Source organism: Ctenopharyngodon idella, chromosome 20, assembly GCF_019924925.1.
Source record: "Ctenopharyngodon idella isolate HZGC_01 chromosome 20, HZGC01, whole genome shotgun sequence".
NCBI lineage: Eukaryota > Metazoa > Chordata > Actinopteri > Cypriniformes > Xenocyprididae > Ctenopharyngodon > Ctenopharyngodon idella.
The window spans coordinates 29,944,968-29,968,498 of NC_067239.1; the positions used below are offsets into that span (position 1 = coordinate 29,944,968).

Below are 23,531 nucleotides of genomic sequence, written 5' to 3' on the forward strand. Positions count from 1 at the left end.
TAGTGCGGCCCACATGGAGAGCTTTATCTAACAGGAAACGCATCATAACATGGCTCCATCCTGACCCGCAGGCCTGGGTTTCCTTTTGAAGTCCAATTCCTCCAACTTCAAGTTGACTGTTTATGCATCTTTGTAAACAACGGATTTCTGATTCAATGTCAACACATGGGTACTGTGGTGTAAGAGGAACTTGTATCTGTCTTGTTTTTCTTTATTTAAGCCTATTTTATCTGACCAGCTACAGATTTATTTTAAAAGGATGTGTCAAAATTAATATAATTCAGTTTGATTTACTTCACATTATGTGCGAGTCGTTATCATAGTAGAAGAGTAGAAGAAAATCCAGCTTCTCTGCCTCATACATGAGGATCGTTCCCTCGAGGACCACATCCTTGAGTCTTTAGATCTGGCTCACCTGACCCACTACCCAGACAACTGCCTATGGACCTTTTATTATGTCGGACTCAACACCTCGACAAAGGCCAAGCTGTCTGGGGATGGTCTTTGAGGGAGTTCTGCAGAATATGTCGAGTGGGTGTTGGTGCAATGTGGTTCCCCTCTTACCATCTGCATCGCAGAGGAGGACAACACCAGCCCCGCAACAGACCCAGAGACCAGCCAGTCTTCAGCCACGCCCACCATGGACCTTAAGCCAGAGCCCACCGCAGTCACAGAGCCTGAGCCCACCACGAAACCAGTGCCAGAGCCAACGCCTGAGGCCATTTTCATCCCAGAGGCCAAGCCAATAACGGAGTCTGGCCAAGTGCATGATCCGGCACTGATGTCCATCACTGAGGGTATTTTAGTGGAGTATGACTGTGTAACAGACATAGGCTAGTAAGAACTGTGCGTGTAAACCTCACTTCACTCCCCTGATCTCAAGAGGCACTCTAGCGACTGAAGCTAGAGACTGCAGTCTTTAGCCTCCTTGTTATAGTGCCCGCCTCCGTGCAGACAGGCCCGGGTTCGAGTCCCTCTTAGAGTGGGTGGTTTAAACTGGAGGGGCTACAATGGCATGAAACCACACCCTGTGACACCAGTGAGGGTGTGTTGGCCCCATAAAATGGTATAATGAAATGGATTATGTCATGTCTCTAGGTCTCCTGTGTCCTCTGGTCCCACCCAGCCTCAAGTCTCCTTCGTCGCCGCTGGTCCTGCCCAGCTTTTCACTCCCTCCTCCTCTGACAACACCATTCAATTCCTCTGCCCCACTTTTGCTGGCTCCATTCAGCCTCACGATTCCTTCTTTGGTGGCTTGCCCAGCTGCCTGGATCAACCTTGGGCTTTTCCAGTCTCCAGCTCCAGTTGTGTTGATCCCTTGGCTCCGCCTTGGTCCTCCGAGCCCGTTACTTCAGTAGGCCACGTAAAATCACAGAGCGGGGTCAGCGCATGCTGAGGCGCACAGTGGACAGAAGTCGCCAACTTTCCGCAGAGTCAATAGCTACAGACCTCCAAACTTCATGTGGCCTTCAGATTAGCTCAAGAACAGTGCTTAGAAAGCTTCATGGAATGGATTTCCATGGCCGAGCAGCTGCATCCAAGCAAAGCGTCGGTGCAGTGGTGTAAAGCACACCGCCACTGGACTCCAGAGCAGTGGAGATGTGTTCTCTGGAGTGACGAATCACGCTTCTCTGTCTGGCAATCTGATGGACGAGTCTGGATTTGGCAGTTGCCAGGAGAACGGTACTTGCCTGACTGCATTGTGCTGAATGTGAAAAATTGGGTGGAGGGGGGATTATGGTGTGGGGTTGTGGTCAGGGGTTGGGCTTGGCCCCTTAGTTCCAGTGAAAGGAACTCTTAATGCTTCAGCATACAAAGACATTTTGGACAATTTCATGCTCCCAACTTTGTGGGGACAGTTTGGGGATGGCCCCTTCCTGTTCCAAAATGACTGCGCACCGGTGCACAAAGCAAGGTTCATAAAGACATGGATGAGCGAGTTTGGTGCGGAGGAACTTGACTGGCCTGCACAGAGTCCTGACCTCAATCCGATAAAACACCTTTGGGACGAATTAGAGCGGAGACTGCAAGCCAGGCCTTCTCGCCAGCATCACTGCCTGACCTCACAAATGTGCTTCTAGAAGAATGGTCAAAAATTCCCATAAACACACTCCTACACCTTGTGGAAAACCTTTCCAGAAGAGTTGAGGCTGTTATAGCTGCAAAGGGTGGGCCAACTCCATATTAAACCCTACGGATTAAGAATGGGATGTCATTAAAGTTCATGTGCACGTAAAGGCAGGCGTCCCAAAACTTTTGGCAATATAGTGTATATGGCTAATATTTCATTGTACGTGATCCAGGGCCTACTATAGACTAAAAATGTAAAATGGACTTATTCTTCCTTTTCGGCTTGACGTCACCTTGACATCAGCCAGTTAGTGTTGTCATGATGTCATTTTTCATTTAATTTAATTTAATTTAATTTCATTTTCATGGAGCTTCAGAGAGATTAGTCGCATGACATTTACAGTTTAGGTGTTTGGCTCAAATAAATTTGTGTTAAATGAGTAAAGATGTCCAATCACATACTCCCAGAGCTGTATGGGATAGCCAAGTAAGTGCCTTTAAGATGAATGGGAATGTTAACAGATAGCTCTCTAGGTATCATAGACCTCATTGGTTCACATTGATTCACAAATTGTTAAACCATCAATATCATTTCATCATAAATTTAACTCTGGGAATATCTCTCGGGGTCAACATGAATGTGAGCTGTGTTTCTCCTCAGATGATAAATGTCAAAGACTCACAAATAAATGATCTTACTTAGTAACTTAACACTTTTCTAAAGCAAACAGCAACAGATAAACACAACAACCCACACTATGACAGTATCATTCTGTTGACCCGTTGTCTGTTTTTATCTCAGAATATCAAGAATACCAAAAACATAAAAAAAATTCTTACTGACCCCAAACCTTTAAACAGTATATAGCCTACTGGCCATTGTTAATGTTTTTGAAAGAAATGTATTCTGCTCTCCAAAGATGCATTTATTTAATCAAAAATACAGTAAAACAGTAATATTGTGAAATATTATTACAATTTAAAATGTGTTTTCTGTTTTGAATATATTATTCCTATGATCAAAACTGAATTTTCAGCATCATTACTCCAGTCTTCAGTGTCACATGATCCTTCAGAAATCATTCTAATATGATGATTTGCTGCTCAAGAAATATTTCTGATTATTATTAATTTTGAAAGCAGTTGTGCTGCTTACTATATTTGTGTAACCTGCAATACACTACGATTCAAAAGTTTAGTGTAATATAAAAGAAGAAAAAGAAAAAAAGAAGAAATTAAATCTATTGTTCAGCAAGGATGTATTGAATTGATCAAAACTGTAAGTAAAAACATTTACAATGTTATAAAAGTTTCTATTTCAAATAAATGCTGTTTTTAACTTTCTATTCATCAATGAATACAGGTTAAAAAAAATACAATAATATTAAGCATTATCTATCATTTGGTTTTATATTATGAATAATTCAGGAAGTACTGTTAAGGATTTCCACTCATGTCCCATAAGCCGAATCCAGCATTGCTACTCCCCTTTCCGACTTTGTTTTCCAAAGGAATAATCAAATGATTTCACATTACATCAAGTTTTACTCATTGTAACTCTAAACGGAAGTGCTCCGTTCTGTATTAATCCACAGAGGCAGCGCGTGGGGGTGATGAAAGAGGATTGTACAACACTTCCTCCCCAGCGGCACAGAGGAAATGATCCAACGGCCTGCATATCCACTTAATTTAGACATCATGGATACTAACAGTCAGCCTTGTCCATAGACGCAGGATGAATGGATGGGTTTATGTTCCCACTAGGTGGCAGACATGGCTAAGCAATGCTAGACATGGTTCCCTTGGTGCGTCCGGACTTGAGGAAGCCTCATAAAGTGTGTATATAAGATATTTGTGAGTGTTTTCTATCGTCTCACTTTTCTCGGGGCATAAACTGACATGTAATCACCCCAAGGTGTGTATAAAGCTCTTAGCATCACAATGTCTAATCATCACAAACATAAACTCAAGAGACAGTTGTAGAAGGAGACACACAAGAGATTCTGTCGCAGCAAAATAAGCTTAAAGGGATAGTTCACTGTGTTGCTATCGTTATAGTTGTGGTGTGGACGTCGCTATCCTCGTTTTATCAGAGCGATTATTCATTATGAGAAGCTGAAGTCACGCCGTGTTGAGTTCTGGGTAACTGTTTTGTTTAGACGCCATATTAGGAGGGTCACGCTGCTCAGTGCGTCCTAATTCGCGTATGCACTATTCCATGACGTTTTTAAGTATAGATAGTGCGAGTAGTGCGTTCACACATAAAATTCCAAAAAGAAAAAGTGCACTTGAAGTACCCGGATGATGAACTAAATTAACGGAAAAAACGTTGTTAAATGACAAAATAACCTTATACAATTCACGCACTACCTGGATGAGTACATAGTGCATAAGTAGGCCTAAATAGTGTATAAGTGTATAGTGCGTCATTTGGGACGCAACTTTAGTCAAGTCTTACTGCTAGCAAAGAATATACACTGACAAGAAGCGAAACTCAATAGAACGTTCCATTGCAACACCGGCGCCCAGCAGCAGCCCTGCGTTTCCACCATTTTGGGGTGAAAGCGACTCGGCAGTCCACTAGTTTCTATGGCAATATCAGCTGCTTTGTTAAAAAAAAAAAAAAAAAAAAAAAAAAAAAAAAGTACATTAAAGCTAAAATCCAACCTGAATGATGACTAGAAGATGACATAGAATAAAATACTATCACTAGTAATCATCAAATCCTTTTAACAGTTTATTTTACAGACTGTTTAATTAATTTTTTCACAAAACCTTTGCTCTCTAGAAACCCAGTCAGTTTGGGTTAAAATTCTTTGAAGTTCAAGTATTAGCATTATAAACACTGAATACCAACATATGACATTAAATTAAGGACATGCATCAGAAAATTTGGGAATGTTGGAAAATATAACAGAATAACAGCTTGACAGAAACTGTTTTTGCAGTGTTGTCTTATATTAATGTCCGTTAAAGCAAGACTATGTAAACAAAAAAACATAGCCACTGTGTCCAAAAGTGGGAATTATGGGATAACAGACAAGCAATGCATCATGTTCTGTAAGATCATTATGTTTGTAGCGTGATCCAGTGAATTAAAACGTATATTTCAGACCTAGTGGAGTAGGCCTAATTTACTATTACTATATTAGCTACTCCACTAGGTTTGCCTATATACGTTTTAATTCCCTGGACCACGCTACAAACATGATTATCTTAACTTTATTAATTTACTATTAATAGTAAATATGTAAAGTTGCATAAAATGGAAATACTCAATAAAGTAGACTAACTACGTTACCTCAGATATGTAATGGTTGGATTCCACAACTGATCACATAAAACTTATATAGGTTAAGACAATACAACATTTACTGTAGGTGTCCAGGGTATCCGCGGGGCATTAAAAAGCATAAAAGTCATTCAATTGATGTTGCGAAAATTAAGGCCTTAAATGGCATTAAAAAGCATTAAATTTTATTTCTACAGGCATTACATTTTTTAGATAGTTCTGAAAAAAAAAAAAAAATCAGTTTATTTTGAATAAAGCCTAAATAATTAATAACTTTGATTTGCTGTCGCAAAATATGTACATTACGGAACCAGTTTGGTAATTGCCTCTGGCCGGTTCAAAATTGCCGTAACGCCGGTTTGGACAGCGGCGCACTGGGACCTGTAGATAGAAGGCTGCATTATTGCTGCCAACTTCGCGGCTTTTTTCTAAGAAAGCGCGTTGTGACGAATATCGACTTGTTAACCTGATCTAGCTTCCGAGATCCACTACCGCACGAGTAATCTTGCTTTCCTGCCGCAGTTGAGAATGTGCGCTCTGTCAGAGAACAAATAAAATACTATTGCTTCTAACCTGAGTGATCATTTTACGTGTACATATAGCCAAAATCACAGCAAATGTCTTTATCTTATGTGTATGGTGATTTTGTCAGACAACTCGATTATAAATCAGGATTTTAGTGCTGGTTTAACATGTCAGGGCTCGTTTACTTTCACGACCGGAAGGACCTGATTAAAAAAAAAAAAAAAACCCAGCAACTTGGGAATCGCCAAAACACGAGTATGACTGATTTTATTACATTTAATGTAAGTGGCGATCGATAGTGGATGATAATAAGCTGTATAATGTAGTGATGATAACAAGGTTGCGCTGTTGAGGCTCGCGCATTTCTCGAGGAGAAATGGAAACAGGAGCGAAGCACACACAAAAGAAACTCAGTTAAACATACTGAGGTAAAAATTCAAAATGTGGAGTTTTTATAACTTCATACTGGTAAGCAAAACCACACAACCAAGAATGCTGTTTTCCTAAATATCACGATTAAAAACGTGACACTGATTTCATACAACAGTTAAATTAACAAGTAGTTAATATTAAGCCACTTACATTTTAGAAGGAACATCGACTGTTTTTGTTCTATTTTATCAGCGAAAATAGTTTCAAACAGCAGCACCAAAGCGCAGCACTCAGCCTTGTTTTCATTTGAACGAATGGGTTGAGTCAAAGATTCAATGACCCATTCATAAACAACTGCCTCATTCTTGAATGAATTAGCCATTGGTATGAATCGTTTGAATGAATGAATCAGTGACTCACTCATTAAGACGGTTACTTGCCGCCACCTACTGGTGGTTTAGTTTCATTTTTAAAAGTATCATCTCCCCCCCAAATATATAGATGAAACAATTTTATTGGGAATTTGGCTGTATTAAAATACATTATGTGAGCAAAAGGGTAGCAGCAGAGAAGCAAACAAATCTAAAGGGCTGACACTGGCAGAATGCAAATGTAACAATGACATGATGAATTTTCGAATTAACGTATGTCGTCATCTATCGACATTTAGCGACGTATATATATGGCATTAAAAAATTTAAAAATTGGCATTAAAAAGCATTAAATTAGATTTGATGAAACCTGTAGAAAATTTACTGAATTTGAGAAATTTTCTATTCTCTTTGCTGCTAGTGATGTTTATGGCAATGTTTTGAATTTCTGTTGTGATTGTGAAAAATGTCGCCACTGAAGGTCATTCCTACTGCATCGAGAATAGCGACAGTAACTCGCATCATAATTCAGGGAGAAAACTGAACAATACGTTTTTTGCCTTTTGTAAAAACACTGGGTGCGTGCTAGTTCAGTAGTCAGGGCACTGATCAGGGAGTCGGCCATTTTAAGGGCTGTCTCATTCGTATCCTCCCCGGTCCTTAAGTAGATATTTGTTGAGTTAACATTCATCCTGTTGCTTAACCTATCGTTTTGTTATTTTTCCTAAAAGGTAAAATAATAAAATTAAACTAGATTTAATCGCAACCTTACTGCAACATGAGTCTTGTGGGTGGTTTCCAGTATGTTGCTATGCGATTTCTAAGGTGTTGTCAGTGTTTTAGATTTAGAAGTTTGATATGTTGCTACATTAGGTAGTCAAACAAAATGGCCTCCGCTGTGATGCTGCGGCATTAAATAGTTCATCCAGTCTTTATTTAGTCATCTTCATGCTATCCCCACGATTCAATTCAAATCATTCAAATATCAGTTTATTTCAAAGTTAATTTCCACCTGTTAACTGACACTTTACACAATAAGTTGTTTAAGAAAAAAGGACACAAGATTCTGCCTGATTTCCTTTATTTATAGTTTTTCATTTTAAATACTTGAACATTTTGTGTATTCAGAGTTTTGTTTAAAGCATACGTTCCAAGCAAATAAATTTTAAATGAAGATTCATGCAATATAATCACTGCGTACTGTATATTTCAATATGACAGATCACACTGTTGTACTGTCTGCCCTGCTCTGTGGTTCAGATTCAGGTCATGGGGAGATGAAGCGACCCCAGAAGATGATGCTCTTGGTGAGGTTGTGTCGGATGAAGAATAAGAAGGGGTGGTCTGCCACGAAACTCTCTGGGCTTTTACTTTTAGCAAATGACTTCATCACTCCACCACTGCCTCCTTCTGCTTCTGTGCCTTTTTCATTCACCTCCACAAAAGACTTGTGCACCACTTTGGACAGCTTCAGCGGTCCAGGCGCCATGCCAGATAAGTCACACTTATCACCAAACACATCAGTTGTGCCCAGAGCCTTCAGGGCCTCCTCCAGATCATATTTCTCCTGCATCTTAAAGATGGGTATTTCAACAGTCACCTCTGTGGGAAACATGTTGTCCGGCTCAGTCCACTCCTGAAGCTTCTCATAAGTGATCGATTCTACCAACTTAGAGGAAGGGGAGAAAAATAAGATAATAATTGTCTCCTATTTCATGTAATACCAAACCTACACAACAATCCAAATTTTCATATAGACTTTATCCTAATTATGCAGTTCCAAGTAAAGTAAAAGCGGTAAGGGAGGTTCAGTTGCTGTTCATGTGAATGACTGTTTTACCTTTTGTAGCCCATCTTTCTTGTTTGGGAGTATAATGAGCATGCTCAGATCTTTATTCCTATAAGGGATCTCCAGAATCCGAGCTTCAGTGGGAAGTTGTTGTTGCATGTGTGGGATGTTACCCAGAGGAAACTTGTTCGTCTGACGCATCATTTGCCAGTTTACTCTTTTCTCCTGACATTTAAAACACAGACAGATTGGACATTAGTGATACTGATGTTAACACTTGAACCTGCAGTATTAGCTGTGCTGCAGTCTCACTTACCTTACAAAATATAAGTGTACTTCATTTTTATTAAGTATACTTATTTTTAATATTTTTATGTATACTATGTAGTAAGTATACTAATGTAATGTCAATGTAATAGTAGTTTACTTGTAAGTGTACTATTTCAATACTACTTGGGACTAAATTGGCTCACTTTTTAGTGTGTAAAGTATACTTTTAAGTACACTTTAAGTGTAACAGTAGTAACTTTGAGTACACAACTATAGTTTACATCTATGTTTTTTGTTTGTATTGCATCTATTCTACAAGTGAACTTATAGGTATACTGATAGTTTATTAGTTAAATACTTTTTTTAGTTTATGAAAGTACACTGTAAAAAGAAATCCATTAAATTTAGGGTAAATAAACCAGCAGCTGTGGTTGCCAGACGTTAGCAATGATTTAAGCTTTACAGATTCAACTTAAATTTACAGTAAAATACTGTATTTCATTAACTGATATAACAGAACTAATTTCTGTTTTGTACCTTTATAATACACAGACAACCATCAAACACATTGGTGCCAGCACCAGCATTTTTTATCATTTTCACAAACATTTCAAAGCTCCCATAATATTTTGTAGTATGAATATGTGAACATGGAATATATCGAAAGAAAAAAAACAGAGCCTCTGCTTTACCTTGGTGGCAGGAACACGTGTGAAAGACTTGCCCCACTTATCCCTGAAGTACACCGCGCTGACTAGAGCAAGACTCGTGTCCTTAGAAACATCTCCTTGATCCAACAAATTCTTAATTTGATCTAAAATAGAAAGACAAAACATCAATCAGAAGAGTGAGAAATTATGAGAATGTGGTCTAATAGACTATAGTCTAATAGTTAGGCCTTTAATTGAATTACCCCTGGTCTTCTTCTCCACCCAGGTGTTGATTTTTTCTCTCGCAGCATCAGGATTTGTCTTGAAGTCAACATTCCTCACGCTGGCAAAACACCACTCCTCACAATTGTCTAGGAAATCCTAACATCATCAATAGAAAGAGACCCAGGCATCTCACTGAATGATGCATTACTTTACTGTCATTTTCAGGAAGTAAATTAACCAACAGCAACTCACATCATAAAAGTTTAATGTGCTTTCTCCAAACATGCGATTAACGAGCTGCAGGCTTCTGTACTTCCCTCCTTTGTAGAGCGCCTCATACAGATCGTGGTATATAATTCTTATATGGTCAAAGTGGAGCGTCTTAAGAGAAACAAAACAGGATATTGTTTAATATTGAGTGAATTGTATTCAGCGAATTTGAGACTGTGAAGTGAAGAGTGTTTTGAAGAAAGCATTGTAAAAATGAACATGTATTTCACAATGTAGAATCGCAGCAATCAATGCATTAAAGGAGACCTGTTATGCAAAATTCATTTTTACATGGTGTTTGAACATAAATGTGTGTTGACAGTGTTACACAGCCACCTTATAATGATAAAAATCGCGCAGGAAACGGCGTTCCAAAAATGAAATGCTCAAGTTAAAAGAAGTTTAAACTTTTAAAAAACACGTCTCGACACCTTGTGTTTTCAACTGCCCGTGCGTTTTTAGACACAAAGACACATGTGTGAATGGCCCCGAATGGGAGGAAAAAAAAGCAAGGTCAGTCTAGCACGTGTTTACATAAAAATAAAAAATCAGCGCAGTGGAATGCAAAAATACATTCTGTGGAAACGGCCACATGATGTTTCTCCTGTTTTTTTTTTTTTTTGTTGCCGGAGTATCTGTATCAAGTATCTTGTAAAAAGAGGCATAATGGGTCCCCTTTAAAGCATTCATAAACATGAGATGACAGTTTATAGAGAGTTAACTGAGCTATTTAGAGGTTTGAGCGCACCTTATACATCTGATCGGCAGTTTTGCCATTGGCACCCAGGAGGACCAGGCCCAATGCAGAGGAGATGCTCAGGGGTGAGAACAACACATTGTCTGTGTTGCCCTTACAGAGCACTTTTAACATGTCAATGGAGAATTTTGAGTTTCCCAAAATCACAGGTTCAATATCTGGTTCCATTTTGTTTACAGTCTAGAATGAAGGAAATCCACTTTAAACATCATGTTAGACCAGCACAGAAAACAGTATAGAAGAACAAGAATGAAAAAAATCAGAAAACAAACGTTAATTTCACCTGATGTGCTCTTCAGTCTTCAAAACCTAAAAAGTCAAATGCAGAATTTTTATATACAATCAAAACAACAGAAAAGCCCAAAGACAGTGCTTTAGCTTTTACTTTCAATAAAAAAGGTTTTCAATTTTCATCCTACATGGTCTACCACATGTAATATACATATTTGTTTTTACATCCATACTGTGCAGAAGTTATAGCCATCTGGTGAAAAACAAAAAATGCTGTAATGTGACAAAGTTCTTGAATGGTTTTTATTTATCAGTTAACCTCAAATGAAATGCAGTAACCAAAAACGAAATTAAATCAATGTTTGTTGGGCCCACCCTTTGCCTTCAGAACACCAAGTGCTTGATCTGGAAAGTGTCCGTGTGCTATATGTTTTTAACAGTGTGCAAAAATTTTACTGGACTATTAAATTTTTTGCAAAATAAATGTTAAAGTTAATGAGGTGTATCTGAAATGAATATTTCTTACTGACAGAAGATATAAAATTACCATTTTAAGTCAAATGTTTTTGTGAAACATTTTGCACCGTACATGTATATCAAATGTTATTACAACTACTGTTGTAGTTAAAAATCAAGTTTCTGAAATACTTACTGATAAAGAAAGCGAAGATTTGATCTCTCCTTGATATGAGGTGCGTCTTCACAACTGGCCAACTGACACAAGTCTCATTGCCTCCAGTTATATATATAGGTAGACTCGCAAAATCACCCCATTGTTAAGCAATATCTTGTGAAATCAAAAGTCTGAATAAATTCCTGTAAATGATTGTTATTAATCATTGTGTAAATACTTGTGTAACAATACAGCACTTTTTTCAGATAACTTGAAAGATAACCTTGAGCTGGCTTGGGCATTATATATATAAGAAAACATTTATTGATAAAAAAGGAAGCATTTAATGATACACAAATAAAGCAACAAAATGTATCTGCAGATTGTCTTTTTTACAGATTTTCACATCATGCAACACTTGGTGCTTCTTTACAAATCCAACTTCACATCAATGCTGTAAAATATCAGTGCACCAATTGAGGCAAGATAAGACAAGATTTCTGTATGCTGTTAAAAACAGATATACCCGGACACTTTCCAGATCAAGCAAGCACATCTCAGAGAATTGGTGCTGTTCTGAAGGCAAAGGGTGGGCCCAACAAAAATTTAATTAATTAAATTGTTTTGGTTACTGCACTTCGTTTGAGGTTAAATAAATAAAAAAATATTCAAGGCAATATTATTGAAAGCTTTGCCAATTTACAGCATTTTTTTTCCCACCAGGTGGCTATAACTTCTGCAGAGTATGAAGGCCTACTTGAGTCGATAGGCCTACACGTTGTTGTTTTTTAATATGTAGCCCTGCTCTGCAAATAAAGGATTTTTAAAAGATAAAAAACTGGTGCCTGGATGTGGAATTTTTTCTTTTAATAGCAACATGTTCTCCAACCAATACGACCATATAGGTCGTTTGTCACTTCTCTGAAATACGACCCATAGGAGCGTTTACTAAAGTGGCGCCCCTATCGACAACAGGACACTTTCATTTTAATGCATTGTTCCCTTTTATCTGCATCATATTTCGGGTTTCGCGTAGCTCAATTGGCAGAGCATTGCAATAACAATTTGCAATCATGTGATCGTGGGTTTGATCCCAGGGAACGCATGTGCTCATAAAGTGTATATGTACTAGAAATTGCTAAGGGTAGGTTTAGGAGTGGGGTGGGTGAGTTGTTATTACAAAAATTAGTTTTGCTAAATGGAAATAGGAGAAATGGTGTAAAAACTCCACACATTGCATTTAAGTGAACACGCATTTTGATTGGTAACGACAGTCATACGTCACTTCATGACGACAGACGTAACACGACACTTGTCATTATTTTTACGCCAGCTAGAGGGCGCATGACTTTAAAACATAAATATAGGTCGTAAAAAGGTGCTTGAAAAACGACCTATAGGGTCGTTTTTTGTTGGAGGACAGTCTCTTTAATAGGATCCACCTACAATTGTTTGCGTTTTGTTCATCTTCTGGAGCACCCATGTTTTTTTTTTTTTTTTTTTTTTTTTTTTTTTTTTTGAGTACCAGATGTGCTCTTGGTTAATTTTTTTTTTTTCTATTACAGGCAATGTGTTATTCTCACTCCTAAACTTCTCCTTTGCATTGGGCCTGGTCCTCGGGTTCCAAGGTCAAAACTTCCGAACAGATATATATAAGGTGCGCTCAAACCTCCAAACAGCTCTACTCTCCATAAGTCATCTCATGCTTATAAATGCTTTAATGCATTGATTGCTGTAATTTTACATTGCAAAGTGCACTTTTATTTTCACAATGCTTTCTTCAAAACACTTCCCACTTAAAAGTCTCAAAGAGAGAACAGAAACCTGAAGCTGGTTAATCATATGTCTGGAGAAATCATATGTTTGAGAAAGCAGAGCAAACGGTCAATTTACTTCCTGAAATGAACAGTATAATGAAGAGCACAATGAGATGCCTGCTGGGACAGAACACTGATGATATTTTAATCCCATGATGCCATCTCTTTCTATTTCGACCAGAAAGACTCAGAGGGCAGGTGAACATTTGCATGGTATTTATTCCATAAACAAGTATTTAAAGGCATCATCATCTTTGTTTGGGAAAGAACGCTTCTGGCCTTTTTTTGGAGCTCCTGTTGCAATAACTACTGGCTCTACCAGTAAGGATCCACATGCTTCCTCAATAACAGGGCTGAGATCCAGAATAAATGCTCCTTCTGCATTAAAAGGATCTGTCACTTTCCTTTTCAGTCATGGACTCACCATCTCCAACAACACCTTAAATCCCATGCAGAGACTATGAATTTCTACCTCCAATAATGTCAAGAACCACATCCGTGTAATCACCTCTCCTAAAGGGCCTGTTGCCTGTTTGGGTGCATTTTGCTTCAGCATGGTCCTTTGTTGCCCTGGCCTTCAGATTTTTCCCTCTAAATTTCTCTTGCCCTGTTGTCCTCTTCTGACCACACCCCATGGCATTCACATTTTGGGTGATTTCATCCCAAATATCTTTTGTCTTTTTTTTTTTTTTAGACAATTCTCCACCCTTATTAGAATTAAAACTCCATACTATCGAGGCATAATGGTGCCTAACACCCTCCAGCAATGCGTGGGTTTCTGCAACTGTGAAATTAGGTCCTTTCGAGTCCATGGTACCACCTCTTTGTTTATAGTTTATAGGCCTTGGTCTTGATTGAGTTAAGTGAACACAAGCCAAAGCATATCAGCTAATTGATGTTTACTGGGTGTGTGCTTGAAAAGACAAATCACACAGTGTCAAACATCTTATTGAGACTTTCTCAGAGGACATACAGAGATGCCCTGACATGGCATTGTCCATTGCCACCACCAGTTTGGTAGTAGAGAATTTCATCAAAGAAAATAATTCTGTAAGAGATAAATTTAATGTTAGAGTTCAGAAAAAATTTAAGCATAAAAATAATTTACCGTGGTTCAGTGAGACTTTATGGAAACTGATGAAAAATAGGGATTCAGCTTTAAAGAAAGCTATTAAGTCTGGAAGAGACAAAGATAGGCTCTGTTATAAAGGTTTGCGAAATAAAGTTATCCGAGAGCTGAGAGTAGCTAAATCTAATTATTATCTTCATCGAATGAGCGAGGGAAAAGGCAATAGCAAGCTAATTTGGAAAAACATAAATACTCTTTTACGGAAGGAGCCAACATTTATAGAAGATTTTAAGCTTAAAGTTCAGGGAAAGCAAACTGAAGATGATTATGCCATTGCTACTACCTTTAATAGTTTTTTTTTTTATTAACTCTGTTAGTGAATTAGGGGAAAATTTGTAAGGAGGGAAATAAATATGTTTCCGATTGATGTTGGGAGTAAAAGTTTGAATATTACCAAGACTAATGAAATACAAGTTAACAAAATTATTAGCTTATTAAAAAATTCTAAATGTAGAGATGTTCACCAATTGGACACCATGTTTGTAAAAGCTCACAAAGATATTTTAACTCATTTAATTAATTTGTCATTTGATTATATAGTGTTTTTCCTACTGCATGGAAACAAGCCATTGTCACTCCTATCTTCAAATCTGGAGATCATTATGTAGTTAGTAATTAGAGACCCATAAGCATATTGCCAGTAATCTCAAAGGTTGCAGAGAAGATTGTTTTTGAACAACTGACATCCTATCCTAATACAGTTAAGTCTGGTTTACATTGTATGCAGTTTGGTTTCAGAGTAAATTATTCTACTGAAACAGCTATACATTTAATAGAGCAAATAAAATCTAAAGTTGACAAAGGAGGGTTAGTTGGTGCTATATTTTTAGATCTGCGTAAAGCCTTTGATACAGTTAACTTCAAAGTTCTCCTTTCTAAACTGTCTAGCTGCCAGTTTTCATCTGACGCTCTAGTGTGGATATCCTTATATTTATCAAATAGAGAACAATGTGTAAAAATTAAAGGGGTTAAGTCCTTTAACTTATATTATACAAAGGGTGTACCCCAAGGATCAGTGTTAGGTCCCTTATTATTCAGTTTTTATGTGTGAAGGGATACAAGTGCAAATGTATGCTGATGATACTGTTATTTTTACACATGCGAGAACAGCAGAGTTAGCAGCTGAGAAGCTACATGCTGCTATGGAAAGGATTACACAGTGGCTGGAGCAGTCGTGTCTTAGCTTGAACACTGGTAAAATAAAAGGAATGTTTTTCTCAAAAACAAATGTTCAATCTCCTAATGTTGATATTTTTATAAATGGTGAAAAGATAGAAATAGTTAATGAGTTCAATTATCTTGGTGTAATATTGGACTCAAATCTTAGTTTTAAAAAAACATTTAAAGAAAATGGTGAGGAATATTAAATACAACCTAGCAAATTTTAGACAAATTAGACAATGTCTTTCTGTCGATGTAGCTAAGACCTTTATGCATGCTACAATTCTTTCTCATATTTCATACTATCTTACATGTTGGGGTCAAGCTGGTGAAACTGTGGTTAAACCTTTAAAATCCCTATATAAACAGACTTTAAAAACTAACAAACCATTTTCACCATTTTAGACTTTTTTCAAATTTGTGTATGGTTTATAAAATTTTAAATGGCCTGGCCCCTTCTGTACTGTGATTTTGTTAGTTTTCGTCTTAATAATTCTGTGAAATCTACCAGATCATCATCTGTAACTAATTGTGTTGTTCCTTTTCGTCATTCTGCTTTTTGACTATCGTCTTTTGCTGTGAAAGCTACTACTCACTGGAATGCCTTACCAGAGGATATAAAAGGGTGTAAATCTATTGCTCTTTTTAAATTGAAGTAAAAATCGAATTAAATGGTTGCAGTTAAATTGATTTTTTTGGTCCTGATAGTATGTGTATGTATGTTTTATTGTATATATGTATTGTGTGTGTGTGTGTGTGTTTTTTTTTAACATTTATGTTGACCTGTCAGGGGACTGCGGGTGAAAACTAAAATCCGGTACAATGCATGGAATGGAAACATTTATGTTAAAAATTGTACATGGTCCCTTTACAAATAAATTAAGTAAAGTAAGTAAAGGTGTATGTTGAGCGTACAAAACCACTGGAGCAGTACACCCTTAAGGAACTATATGCTCGGTTTTGCTTTGGGAATGCTGATGTTGAGCACATTGCTGACCTTATCAGGCCAAAACTTCAACGCAGAACCCGAAGGAGTCACGCTCTGTCTGTTGAAGAACAGTTCCTTATTGCTCTGCGCTTCTATGCAACTGGGACTTTCCACCAAGTTGTTGGTGACAATATAGGAGTGAACAAATCAACTGTCAGTGATGTGGTGAAATCTGTGTCAATCGCATTGGTGAGCCAAGTCAATCAATTTGTTTCATTTCCAAAGGATGACCAAATTGCCCAGACCAAGCACAAGTTTTTTCTTTTAGGAAACATGCCCAATACTATTGGGGTTATTGACTGCACTCATGTGCATGTACAAGCACCTCATGAGAGGGAGTAGGAGTATGTCAATCGAAAGGGAAGGCACAGCATCAACATCCAACTTGTAGGCGACACTGACCTCAAACTGTGTTGTGAAGTGACCTGGGTCTGTCCATGATGCACAGGGAGAGTGCTCTATACAGAGAGCTCCAAAACAGCAGACCGGATGGCATTATATTAGGAGACAGTGCCTATCCACTCCTACCATGGCTGATGACCCCTTTTCTTGCAGCAAACACACCTGAGCAGGCACGCTTCAACACTGCTCATTGCAAAACAAGATGTACAATTGAGCGCTTAAATGGAGTCCTCAAGAGGCACTTTGCATGCCTTAACTACTTGCGAGTGGAACCACAGGGAGCATGCAACATAATACTTGCCTGTATTGTCCTGCACAACATTGCTAGAAAGCGTAATGTCCCTCTCTGTGATGAAGATAGTGATAATGATCCACCTGAGCCTGCTTAATACCCAGACCAACCTCCGGCCTGACTGAACGTGCAATAAGCGATGCAGTCGTTAAAAACTGCTTTTGACTGGTTGATGTCTGATGATTGATTGTAATTATTATACTGTGACAAATGACAATTAAAATAAAAAAAAAATGTCTTTGCTATTGACATCTGTTTGGGGGATTATTTATTAGGACAGAATCTTTTTTTAATTCTTTTTCAGTTTACTGAAAGGCTTAACTGGTAGCCCAGTGTGTACTTTATACTTTACTTGTATAATTCATTGCTATAACAGTTAAATTAATCAAGAGCAAAATAAAAAATATAAATTTTTGTATATATTACATGATAAAATAATGTATTTTCGACCAGTTTTAAAGTTGTATTAATTTTCTTGTTCCTGAAATCCACCCTTCTGATGGGATCAGTATAATCCAGATTTTTTGGATCAAAGGTATCCCAATCTTACTAAAAAGTTTTGAACAACACAAACTGATGATTTTATCCAGATCAAAACCAAGATTGGATTTTGTGATCTAATCTGATTTCAGAATCCATTTTCAAGATTTGATCCAATCCGATAGCCAAAATCCGATCAGATTACTTTTGAACAACTGGCCCTTGGTTGTCAAGCAGTGTTTGGCCAGACCTATTAGTATGAATGAATGACGTGGCATTAGAGTCTTCTTGGTAGAACTTAACGCTAGAAGCTCTCATTGATGATGTTACGATTTCCTTGTGTAGCAGGGTGTGTAAGTTCCCTGACCATTTGCGAACCCCACAATCTGAGACGCCGCACTGCCTCGGCAGCAGCGGAGCCGGAACCATGGGGAACGCGAGCCTGATCACCCTCCTCAAAGAGTGACAGGCGGGAGCGGAGCATATCCCCGTCCATGATGTAGCGAGGGCAGGGAGGAACACATGATTTAAATGCCTGTTTGCTTGCCTTATGTCTTGTGCTTTTTTATTTTTAGGACAAACAACACTAGATAAGACAAACAATTTCACACAGTAATTCTGGATGCGTTTTTAAGCTTCCTGGTCCTGACGTCATCCCACCTGTGAAGTTCCGTCATGCCATGATTGGACTGATTTCACACACGTGTTTCAGACGCAATTACACAAAGGCATTCCCAAAGCATCAAGGATGATGACGCAGTGCGAGTTAGTGATGGGCGATACCACTTATTTTCTTTTCGATACGATACAGATACTTTCAAAGGCTAGTATCGTCGATACCGATAACTATAAACTGAACTTTTATTTGTCCAATTCAATGCATATTGTACACATTCAGTTTCTTGTTAAATAAAATTACTGGTAAAAAAAACCCCACACCTTAGTATCGATATTTTTAATTTGAATATCAATACTTTTGAATACTTCTCACATCAGTATCGATATATCAATACTTCAGTATCAGTCAGTCCATCCCTAGCGCAAGTTCCCTCTGAAGGGAACATACATATATACACAATATGTGCACTTATCTTATGCCTATTATGATGAAAACGTCTCGGGTTACGTCTGTAACCCTGGTTCCCTGAATACGGAACAAGACGCTGCGTTGAATCGCATTGGGATTACCTTTGCGTGATTACGTCTTGAAGCACTTGTGAAATCGAACCAATAGTGTGACGGGACGTCAGAGCGGGTGACGTCACGGACCAGGAAACTATAAAGCACTCCTGAGAACAAAGAACGCCAGCTTCTGATATGGATGAAGCAGATGCTCACAGGCGTGCAGGGAGTATGGCTAAGCAACGCATGGGAACATCGACGCTGCGTTGAATCGCATTGGGAACCCTATCCCAACTAGGCCATAAGACCGAGTGCCTGTCTGTTATCTCTGAGACGAGAGCACCGAGGACCCTGGAGTGGAGCCTAAATCAAGGTTATAAAACCTAATGAAAGTGTGCTGAGATGACCACCCAGCCGCATCACATATCTCGTTGATGGGAACTCCCGAGATCAAAGCTTTTGAGGCAGCCATACCCCTAGTAGAGTGTGCCCGGACAGCCAAAGGTGAAGGCTGCCTGGCTGACTCATAGGCAAGAGAGATGGCCTCGACCACCCACTTGCTCATTCTCTGCTTAGACGCTGGGCCTCCTTTCTTAGGAGACCCGTAACAAACAAATAACTGATCAGTTTTCTGCCACAGGGCAGCTCTGTGGACGTAGGTGTCTAAAGCCCTCACTGGGCAAAGCAGATTTAGTTTCTCCTGATCCGGATTTGTAAAGGGTGGAGGACAGAAGGCCTGCAGCACGATGGGCCCTGGGACATTGGTAGGGACCTTGGGTATATACCCAGGTCTATGATGCAGGAAAGCCTTGACCATTCCAGGCGCAAATTCCAGACATGAGGGAGCAACAGAAAGTGCTTGTAAATCTCCAATTCTTTTGAGAGATGATATAGCCAACAGAAATATGGTTTTCAGAGTGAGGAACTTTTCAGATACTTCCTCTAAAGGTTCAAAGGGAGCCGCAGCTAACCCTTCCAATACAATGGCCAAGTCCCAGGACGGAGTTCTTGTGCGCACAGCAGGCCTCAGCCTCTGGGTGCCACGGAGAAAACGTATAACTAGGGGGTTCTTTCCCACAGAAACACCCCCCAAAGGAGCATGATAAGCAGAAGTAGCTGCAATATAAACCTTCAATGTAGAAGGAGATAGACCATCCGAAAATTGTCTCTTGGAGAAATTGCAGTACTGATAATGACTGATAGACGAGTGGAACTGAGATTGACTATACCAAGTAGCAAACAGCTTCCACTTATATGCGTAAAGTTTTCTCGTGGACGGAGCTCTGGAGTGGAGTATGGTCTCCACAACCTCAGTTGAGAGACCGGATTCTATGAGCTCGGCCCCCTCAGAGGCCAAGCCCACAGTTTCCACAACTCCGGGCAGGGGTGAATTATCATGCCGCCCGCTTGGGACAGAAGGTCCTGCCTGACTGGAATCTCCATAGGGGAGCCTTCTAATAGAGACACTAGGTCCGTGAACCATATTCGGGTCGGCCAGAATGGGGCAATTAGTATGAGACGGACCCCGTCCCGACGAACCCTCTCCAGAACTCCTGGGAGCAGAGCAATCGGGGGAAATGCATACAGACGCAGCCTCAGCCACGTCTGTACCATGGCATCCAACCCCAGCGGGGCTGGATGGGTCAGAGAATACCACAACGGGCAATGAGAGGTCTCTTTCGAGGCAAATAGATCGACTTCTGCGTGACCGAAATTCTTCCAAATGAGCTCCACCACTCCCCGGGCCTCGGCCCCTGTCTCGACAGGATGTCTGCCCCCACATTTTGATGCCCCGGGATATGAGCTGCTCTCAGGGAAAGGAGCTTCCCTTGGGACCACAGGAGGATCTGATGGGCTAACTTGCACAACTGGCGAGACCTCAGACCTCCCTGATGGTTGATATAGGAGACCACCGACATGTTGTCTGTGCGAACTAACACATGGTGGCCCCTCAGGTCTGGGAGGAAGTATTTGAGTGCTCGAAATACCGCCATCATTTCCAGCCGATTTATGTGCCAGGAACGATGATGGTCCTCCCAAAGACCCTGAGCCGAGCGACCACTCATGATCGCCCCCCAGCCTGTGAGAGACGCATCCATCGTTAGCATTACGCGACGACAAAGAGCCCCCAACACAGGTCCCTGGGACAGGAACCAGGGCTTCTTCCACATGACTAAGGCACGAAGGCATCGCCGCATGACCTTGATCATGCGGAAAGGATTTCCCCTCGGAGAAAACCCCCTGGTCCTGAGCCACCACTGTAAGGGTCTCATGTGCAGCAGGCCAAAAGGTATCACGTTGGACGCAGCTGCCATCAGACCCAACAGTCTCTGAAACTGTTTTACAGTGCGTGACTGGCCTAATTTCACCCCATTCACGGCTGAGAGAATGGAATTCACCCGAGCAGGAGACAGAAGTGCCTGCAACGTGGTGGAATCCCAGACTACCCCTAGATAGCTGGTAGTTTGAGCTGGAAGAAGCACATTCTTCTTGGCATTGAGTCTCAGCCCTAACCTTCTCGTATGTGACAGAACTACATCTCAATGTTGAACTGCCTATTGCTCTGATTGAGCTAGAATCAACCAATCGTCGATATAATTTAGCACGCGGATGCCCTGGAGTCTCAGGGGAGCCAGAGCTGCATCCACGCACTTCGTGAAGGTGCGGGGTGAAAGTGATAGGCCGAACGGAAGAACCCTGTATTGGTAAGCTTCGCCCCTGAAAGCAAACCTGAGGAACTTCCAATGTGAAGGATGGATTGATACATGAAAGTAAGCGTCTTTCAGATCTATTGTCACAAACCAGTCCTCGGACCTGATCTGTGTGGTGATCTGTCTGAGTGTAAGCATCTTGAACTTGAGCTTTTGCACCGAACGATTTAACATGCGTAAATCTAGAATGGGATGCAACCCTCCACCCTTCTTCGGAACAATGAAGTATTGGCTGTAAAACCCTGAATGTTTGCTGGGAGGAGGAACCCTTTCTATAGCTCCTTTTTGCAAAAGTGTCATAACTTCTTGTTCCATAACCAGAGACTGCTCGGGGCCCACCACTGTGGGGAGGACCCCATTGAATTGGGGCGGGCGAAACCCGAACTGTATTTTGTAACCCTTTTCTTTCATGAGCAGCACCCATCGAGAAATATTGGGAAGACGTTTCCATTCTTCTAGAAATTCTACTAAGGGAACCAGTCTCTCGAGACTGGCCTCTGGTGTTTAGGACCCTCTCCAGAGGGGGCTGCCCTTGGAAGTCCTGAGCCACTGGCGTCAGGACTTCTTCAAAGCCTTCCTAGCGACAATGACAGTCCGCAGATCTGTCTTGCCCTTGGGAGGCTTTGACTGTGTCACCCGTCCCGGTCCCCAAGCTCTTTGCGGGGGAGCACGGGTGGTGACACTTTGCTTTTGTTGCGCTCTATGCGTGAATGAGGAGCTGCTTGACGGCCGAGGCTGCTCCCGCTCAGCAGCCTCAGGGGGAAGAGAGCGATGGGGAAGGAACCTCTGGAAGGCCGCTGACTGTTTTTTGACTTCCTGGAACCTCTCGACGACCGAGGTGACCGAGTCGCCGAAGAGGCCAAGGGAAGACAGCGGCGCATCCAATAAAACACTTTTGTCTTTTTCTTTTATGTCTGAGAGGTTCAACCATAAATGCCTCTCTGTGGCCACCAGGGCTGCCATAGAACGGCCGATCGTTTTTGCTGTCTCCTTGGTGGCCCGGAGAGAGAGATCAGTGGCTTTCCTAAGCTCTTGGATAGCATCAAACGTTGCTTCCCCACTCTCATCGATTTCCCCCAGCAGGTCAGCCTGATAAGCTTGCAGGATTGACATAGTGTGTAAACATGCTGCGGCTTGACCTGCTGCCGAGTAAGCTTTGCCCACCAGCGCTGATGACACACGATAACACAGAGCGCTGCTGAAGACACATAAGCTGGCGTTCTTTGTTCTCAGGAGTGCTTTATAGTTTCCTGGTCCGTGACGTCACCCGCTCTGACATCCCGTCACACTATTGGTTCGATTTCACAAGTGCTTCAAGACGTAATCACGCAGAGGTGATCCCAATGCGATTCAACGCAGCGTCGATGTTCCCATGAAAGGGAACTGCTTCGTTAATATCTCGTCACATTGACGTTTACGAATTACATTACATGAACCACGTAAATTATGTAGCCTATTAAATAGCCTATATTTGACCTTTGAGGCAGGTCAGATGACAATGTTGGTTATCGCCATTGTACAATATCGTTGCAGCAACAAAGTAGAGTTAATATTAGGCAGTTATTTCACCGCCTTTACTCTACTATACTTCTCTAAAAAAGAGTGGGGAGAGTGGGGGCAGTTACAACATGGCTTATTTCTCCAGTCAGGAATGACCTAGAGAGATGATTTTCATATTACACAAGCTCAGTTAGCCTCTCATCCTTTCTGGACGAAAGCAGCTCATTAAGACGAAAGAGATCATTACTTCTGCCAAAAATAAATGAATGAGTCATACTGTCTATACTATTTGGGTGAAGCTTTTTAAAGTCTTATCATTTTAATCACTGTTGTCTTAGCTTCTGGTATAGCTAGCATGTGTCAAAGTTATTGTATCAAGCTAACATAACAAGTTTTATCATGGCTGTCTGCATTTGGAAAGAGTGCCGGTACTATGAAAGACACCTTGTGTTGTGCCTGTACCTAAGATTACCACCCCAAGTGAACCTAATCAT

At 40.3% G+C, this 23,531-nt stretch overlaps 1 protein-coding gene and 1 pseudogene across 1 annotated transcript; one reads left to right on the plus strand and one right to left on the minus strand.

Moving 5' to 3' along the window:
• Nucleotides 1–7,694: 7,694 nt before the first annotated feature.
• LOC127502754 (serpin B4-like) lies at nt 7,695–11,538 on the minus strand. The gene is made up of 8 exons (XM_051876046.1): nt 11,475–11,538; nt 10,875–10,900; nt 10,583–10,771; nt 9,817–9,945; nt 9,603–9,720; nt 9,382–9,503; nt 8,471–8,644; nt 7,695–8,299 (listed from the first exon to the last, which is right to left on the minus strand). Exons 3-8 carry the CDS (start codon nt 10,757–10,759, stop codon nt 7,898–7,900), a joined length of 1,122 nt encoding a protein of 373 aa, XP_051732006.1. The 5' UTR covers nt 10,760–10,771; nt 10,875–10,900; nt 11,475–11,538; the 3' UTR covers nt 7,695–7,897.
• A 2,701-nt stretch (nt 11,539–14,239) lies between these two features.
• Nucleotides 14,240–17,570, plus strand: LOC127502636 (putative nuclease HARBI1; annotated as a pseudogene).
• The last annotated feature ends 5,961 nt before the right edge of the window (nt 17,571–23,531 follow it).

What these genes read in the sequence shown, in the direction of transcription:
- LOC127502754 (XM_051876046.1), bottom strand. Translation starts at nt 10,759, where the DNA reads ATGGAACCAGATATTGAACCTGTGATTTTGGGAAACTCAAAATTCTCC. An exon ending in CTGCCGATCAGATGTATAAG is followed by an intron (nt 9,946 to 10,582) that starts GTGCGCTCAAAC and finishes GTTTCTCTTAAG; the next exon opens with ACGCTCCACTTTGACCATAT. An exon ending in AGAAAGATGGGCTACAAAAG is followed by an intron (nt 8,300 to 8,470) that starts GTAAAACAGTCA and finishes CCTTCCTCTAAG; the next exon opens with TTGGTAGAATCGATCACTTA.